This window comes from Nicotiana sylvestris, chromosome 9 (genome assembly GCF_000393655.2).
Source record: "Nicotiana sylvestris chromosome 9, ASM39365v2, whole genome shotgun sequence".
Classification (NCBI taxonomy): domain Eukaryota; kingdom Viridiplantae; phylum Streptophyta; class Magnoliopsida; order Solanales; family Solanaceae; genus Nicotiana; species Nicotiana sylvestris.
Genome location: NC_091065.1, coordinates 111,675,622 through 111,682,326, shown reverse-complemented (window position 1 = coordinate 111,682,326; position 6,705 = coordinate 111,675,622). Strand labels below are relative to the sequence as shown.

General features: G+C 44.1%; 1 protein-coding gene across 1 annotated transcript; it reads right to left on the bottom strand.

The window, feature by feature from the left end:
• Positions 1-681: 681 nt before the first annotated feature.
• LOC138878060 (uncharacterized) lies at positions 682-1,563 on the bottom strand. Its single transcript, XM_070157717.1, has 3 exons — positions 1,420-1,563; positions 1,078-1,260; positions 682-732 (listed from the first exon to the last, which is right to left on the bottom strand). The coding sequence occupies exons 1-3, from the start codon at positions 1,561-1,563 to the stop codon at positions 682-684; spliced, it is 378 nt and encodes a 125-aa protein (XP_070013818.1).
• Positions 1,564-6,705: the final 5,142 nt, after the last annotated feature.

Genomic DNA, 6,705 nt, shown 5'->3' with positions numbered 1-6,705 from the left:
AGAACCAAGTTTGTGTCTTCGCATCAGACCAACACACGATCCAAGTTTTGCAAGCATTCACCAAATGAGTCCCCAACCACACTAAAATCATCCATGAAGACCTCCAATATGTCCTCCACCATGTCGGTGAAGATTGCCATCATACATCGTTGGAAGATCGTCGGTGCATTACATAATCCAAATGGCATTCGAGAGAAGGTGAATGTGCCATAGGACATGTGAAGGTTGTCTTTTTTTGGTCTTCCGAGGCAATAAGAATTTGGTTATAGCCTGAATACCCATCCAAAAAACAATAGAAAGCCCATCCCGCAAGACGATCAAGCATTTGGTCCAAGAACGGCAATGGGAAATGATCCTTTCTAGTCACCTTGTTCAACTTCTGGTAGTCCATGCATACCCTCCAACCCGTCACAGTACGAGTCGGAATAAGCTCATTGTTTCATTGGTCACCACCGTTATTCCTCCCTTCTTTGGCACACATTGTACCGGAGAAGTCCACGAACTGTCAGAAATTGGATACACCACACCGGCATCAAGCCACTTGATGACTTCCTTTTTGACCACCTCTTGCATGGCCTCATTGAGTCTCCTTTGATGTTCAAGAGACGGCCTAGCATCCTCCTCTAATATTATCTTTTGCATGCAAAATGCGGGGCTAATACCCCGAATATCCGCCAAGGTTCATCCAATTGCCTGCTTGCGCTTTTGAAGAACCGCCAAAGAGGCGTCAACCTGCACGTTAGTCAAGCAAGAAGAAAGAATAACCGGTAAAGTGAAATTAGGACCAAGAAATTCATACATGAGGTGAGGAGGAAGTGGTTTCAACTCCAACACCGGTGGCTCCTCAATAGATGGCTTGGTGGGTGGAGTTTTGCGATTTTCAATATCAAGAGATAACTTTCTCGGTTCATAAGAATATGAGCCCATGCCATGTAATACGTTCACACACTCCACCCTTCTAGCATCATCATCAACATCCATGTTCAATAGCACGGCCTCAAGTGGGTCCTCAACATTTGACATTGCGCTTGTGTCATCCACTATCACCGGCGTGACAATGTCAACAAACGAACATACCTCGGTGCTATCCGGTTGCCTCATTGATTTGCACACGTGGAACACCACCTTTTCATCTCCAACATGGAAGGTCAATTCTCCCACTTCCACATCAACCAAGGCCTTCCCCGTAGCTAGGAAGGGCCTTCCAAGAATGATAGGCACCTCGAAATACACTTCGCAATCCAAGATCACGAAATCGGCCTACAATATAAACTTATCAACACGAACAAGGACATCATCAATAATCCCCAAAGGCCGCTTCATTGACCGGTCCGCCATTTGAAGCCTCATAGAAGTTGGACGAGGTTGTTCGATACCCAAGGTATTGAAGACCGAATATGGCATGAGATTGATACTTGCCCCCAAGTCACATAGGGCTTTTGCGAAATCGGCACTTCCAATGGTACATGGTATTGTGAATGCTCTGGGATCCTCAAGTTTCGGAGCCATGGAATGCACAATTGCGCTCACTTGATGGGTCATCTTGATTGTCTCACACTCCATTGATCTCTTTTTTGTAACCAAATCTTTCATGAACTTTGCGTATCCCGGCATTTGCTCGAGTGCCTCCACCAAAGGCACGTTGATAGTCAAACTCTTCATCATTTCAATGAATTTCTTAAATTGGTTGTCACCGTTTTTCTTGGCCAACCTTTAAGGATATGACGGAGGAGGTTTAGGCAAGGGTGCCTTGGCTTTTGGCACCACCGGTTCGGGCATATCAATGACGTGTTCCCTAGACAGGTTCATGGCCTCTTGAGTCTCCTCCTCACCCTCATCAATTTCAATTCTCATATCATCAATTGCACTTTATTCAACAACATCCTCAACTACCAACGGGATCTCATCATTTCGTAAGTCATCTTCATCTACCATAACTTGGTTTCCTCGTGAGGCATGCACATCACCGCCTCTTCCACTTCGCGTTGTCACTGCCATCACATGATTATTGTGCCCACCCTTGGGGTTTACTACCGTATCACTTGGTAGAGCACCCTTTGGGAGAGAATTTAAAGACCGAGAGATTTGGCCTAATTGCACTTCCAAGTTCCGGATAGATGTGTTATGCGAAGCTAATTGGGCCTCAGAATCTTGGTTCTTTTTCATCATCTGCTCGAACATGCTTTCAATTCTCCCCATCTCACTTCCGGACGAATTCGGACCTTGAGAAGGAAAGGCGGGTGGATTGTTCGGTTGTTGGTACATGGGGCCCCTTTGAAAACCTTGCCCCCAGTTGCCTTGGCTCCCGCCATTGTTCCACCCTCCTTGATTGTTGTTGTTGCCCCAATTATTGTTATTACCATGCCAATTTCCTTGGTTGCCTTGATTACCCCAAATCTAGTTTTGGTTGTTGTTATTTCAATTACCTTCGCCTTGTTGTTGATTTCCCCAATTACCTTGAGGACGCCATTGTTGGTTTGAGGAGTTACCTCTATTCCCTTGATAGTTGTTGACATATTGGACCTCTTCGCTTTGATCCTCATAACACTCATTTGAATAACCACCACCATCATTGTTGTTGTCATATTGTTCACAATTACCTTGAGGTTGTTGCCCTCTTTGCCTCCTTTTCAACATAGAAACACCTTCTATTGCGTTGACTTGGCACGGGTTTTGGACTTGTTGCAATTGCGCCTTTGCCAATTGATTCATAGTTGTTGTAAGCTCGGCTATAGCTTAGCCATGATCGTGCAATTCCTTGTGCAAATGGATGACTGTGGGGTCACATTGGGGCACGTTTGCTCGGCTTTGCCATGCCGAAGAGGTGTCAGCCATTTTATCAAGTACATCACATGCCTCTTGGTAAGAAAGTTTCATAAAGTTCCCTCCGGCCAATTGGTTCACAATACATTGATTTGTGGTGTTGATGCCCCGATAAAAGGTTTGTTGAATCATAGCCTCGGTCATGTCGTTATTAGGGCACTCTTTCACTATTGTTCTATATCTTTCCCATATCTCATGCAAAGGTTCTGTTGGCTCTTGCTTGAAAGCTAGAATTTCATCCCGAAGAGCTGCCATATGACTTGGAGAGAAGAACTTGGCAATAAATTTGTCCGCCAATTCATCCCATGTTGTAATAGAATGATTGGGGAGCCTTTCTAACCAATCCAATGCTTTACCCCGAAGAGAAAACAGGAAAAGCCTCAATCTCAATGCATCCTCGGACACGTTTGTCTGCTTGCTACCCCAACATGTATCCACGAACCCCTTCAAGTGCTTGTAGGCATTTTGTTCAGAGGCACCCGTGAAATAACCTCTTTGCTCGAGCAAGGTCAGCATAACATTTATGATTTGAAAGTTCCCCGCCCGATTTCGGGGGGGGGGAACAATAGCACTGGCGTATCCTTGATTGGGTAGAACTCTGGGAGCCACTCTCGGCGGTGCTGGAGGAGGGTCTGGAATGTTGTTGTTCTCATTTGCATTTATATTGACATGTCGGCCTCTCCGTGGAAGTTGAGGTAAGACCTCATCTTGTTCTAGATCCTCTACCTCCTCCCCCGCTATCACATTGCCGAGAAGGGTCATTTGCATTAAGAGCCATTGTACCTGATTGATCGACACAAACAAAGTTAGTAAATAAGAAGGAAAGAGAAGCAAAACACAATACTAGCTACACAAATAGTCAACACCGTAAAGCTCCCCGGCAACGGCGCCAAAAAGTGATCGCAGCGGACTCAACCTAAGGAAGAGTGGGCGCTAATACTTTCACCCAATAGTGGTATCGGGGTCAATTTTCCACAGGGAGCTTCAACTTGGAGTTGAGTGTTTGTATGGTCTAGGACTATGTTTTAGCTCCTAATTGATCTTCTAACATTTTCGGTTTTCTTTTGACTATCAACTACAATTTATCAACTACAAGCTTAAAGCTAAGTTAGGCTAAGATATTGATTCTAAGTTGTATGCAATATAGAGAAAGACACTAGGGTCGTGGCATGTACCTAGGTGGTCAACTAACAGGTAGAGATTCCTAATGCAATAATGATGAATTTGGGACTTATGTTATAACCGTTGCACTTTTGCACCCACTCTCACACCTCTCGGTGGAGAGAGTGATTTTGCCCAATTGACTCTCTCGAGACCAATTGGGTAGGCCAATTTGCCCAAGCAACTTATGGTTCAAGTTGGGTAATTACTCTCTCAAGGTTTAACCCGTTAATTGGGACTACCATTCTCATGGGTCCATCCCAATTCCTTGTTGGAATTAATCTTGGGGTCATAGACTCTCTTTCTCAAGAAGAGTCAAGACTCACTAAGCTAGACTTAGTGTTTGCAACCACCAAATCTTAATGAAAACATAAGATTAATCCAAATAACAAATACCCAACATCATTCATGCACTAAACAATCACACCCATTAATTACCCACACTAGGGTTGAGCCACAACCCTAGTTAATGGGTTTAGCTAGCCATAATAGAAACAGAAATTGAAGAAATAGTAGATGAAATTGACATAATAATTAACTACAATGTTAATCTACTCAAATCCACGTTAATACTAGAAGAAATTGCCCAAAATAGGCTAAAACCATGAAGTCTCGAGTTCAGCTGCTATCTGATAAAAACCAAAACTGAAAAACTCTCCAAAACTGCACCTAAAAAGTAAAATGTTCTATTTATACTACATAGGAAAAACCGGACAAAAATACCCCTGAGGGTCTGGCGCGGACCGCGCACAAATGACGCGCGACCGCGTAGGGGTTTGGGTCTTCATATCTTGCTTCTGACACTCAATGACGCGGACCGCGCAAATGCAACGCGCGACCGCGTAGGACGTTTCCACGCGGACCGCACTGATTAGGTGTGCGGCCGCGTGGGCTTTTGCCTTGAATGACCGAGTTTCTAACACTCTTAGGCGCGGACCGCGTGGAAAGGAGCGCGGACCGCGCATCTTGACTTGAAAATGGCATGGTCTCTGAACTATCCTGCGCAACCACGTGGCAAAGCAGTGCAGACCGCGCAGGTTGACCTGGAAATTGCCCAGCCTCTGAACTCTCCTGTGCGACCGCGTGACAAATCAGTGCGGACCGCACAGGTCATTTTGTTCCCCACTTCAGTTGTTTTTTGACACTTGGCAGATTTCACTCCTTTTTGAACCGATCTTTGGTATTTGTCATCTTGTCGCTCAAACCTGCAATCAAGCGCAACTTGTAAGCATTTTGGGACTAATTTATGGCATTTAATGCACAAATCTTAGGTAAGAATGGGTATAAAACATGTAGAAATCACAGTTATCAGGAATCACCAAACCCATCAAGCTGAAGAAACATGGTACTACATTTGGTATGGGGTATGAATACACTTGGAAAGAGTTCAATGACTGGTCTCTACCATGGCGTGGTCCCTACTATCCACTGGAGCATCCGATACCTCGCTTGGAGCAGACTTTCCAGCCGGCAGACATCATATATGGATCAGAGGAAGATGAAGCATTGGCAGCCATGAAGAATCTGTTTCTGGAAGACGATGATATGGACTGGTGTGTTATTTTCGATGAGGAAGGGGAGGAAGACCCTTCTATACAAGTTGTGAACCGAGGAGAACGCCTCAGCAATTGGTCAATCAGAACCACCAGGGCCCGGAAAGCTTCGGGGTAACAAGGCTAAACAAAAGCACCATGCATCACATTTTTACTTTTTACTAGCTGATTTTATTTCCGCATTTTTTATTTTGAAAAGAGCTCTGATATTCAAAACAATTATGAATTCAATCGAAGCATTTCAGTTTATTATATATCTCGTTCTTATTATTTTTTCTATCATTCGCTTTATTTTACACAGCATTACTATTACTTGCCTTGACGATGAACCAAAGATTGTGAATTGCAACGAGACAACGCAACAAACGGATATGGATTCAGAAGAGGATGATATACCAGAAGAGGTCATCAGAGAGGTTGAAAATTTTGAGAATAGGCCTAAGTCTAACTTGGACGAAACTGGGGTCGTTAATCTGGGAGATACAGAGAATGTCAAAGAAACGCACATCAGTGTTCACCTGTCACCATCAGAAAAGAAAGAATACACGAAATTCCTAAAGGAATATGAAGACATATTCGCCTGGTCGTATGATGATATGACTGGTCTCAGTACTTCCATTGTAGCTCACAAACTGCCAACAGATCCAACATGTCCGCCGGTAAAGCAGAAGCTCAGGAAATTCAAACCCGACATGAGTTTGAAAATCAAAGAAGAGGTTACCAAGCAAGTCAAAGCCAAAGTTCTCAAGGTAGTAGAATATCCGACATGGTTAGCCAACATCGTGCAAGTGCCAAAAAAGGATGGGAAAGTTAGAGTTTGTGTTGACTACCGGGATCTTAACCGGGCCAGTCCTAAAGACGACTTCCCCTTGCCGAACATACACATTCTAATTGACAACTGCGCCAAGCATGAGTTACAGTCTTTCGTTGATTGTTTCGTTGGGTATCATCAGATATGGATGGACGAGGAAGATGCAAAGAAAACGGCTTTCATCACGCCATGGGGAATGTACTGTTACAAAATGATGCCATTCGGTTTGAAGAATGCTGGTGCCACCTACATGAGAGCCATGACTACCATCTTTCATGACATGATACACAAGGAGATCGAGGTATATGTGGATTATGTCATCATCAAATCCAAGAAAGCCAGGAATCATATGGAAGA

Excerpts from the sequence above, each read along its gene's own strand:
- LOC138878060 (XM_070157717.1), bottom strand. The coding sequence starts at position 1,563 with ATGGAGTGTGAGACAATCAAGATGACCCATCAAGTGAGCGCAATTGTG. Across the intron at positions 1,261-1,419 it reads AAGCCCTATGTGACTTGGGG|GCCGATTTCGTGATCTTGGA; the intron begins GCAAGTATCAAT and ends TTTATATTGTAG. Across the intron at positions 733-1,077 it reads GGCAACCGGATAGCACCGAG|GTTGACGCCTCTTTGGCGGT; the intron begins GTATGTTCGTTT and ends ACTAACGTGCAG.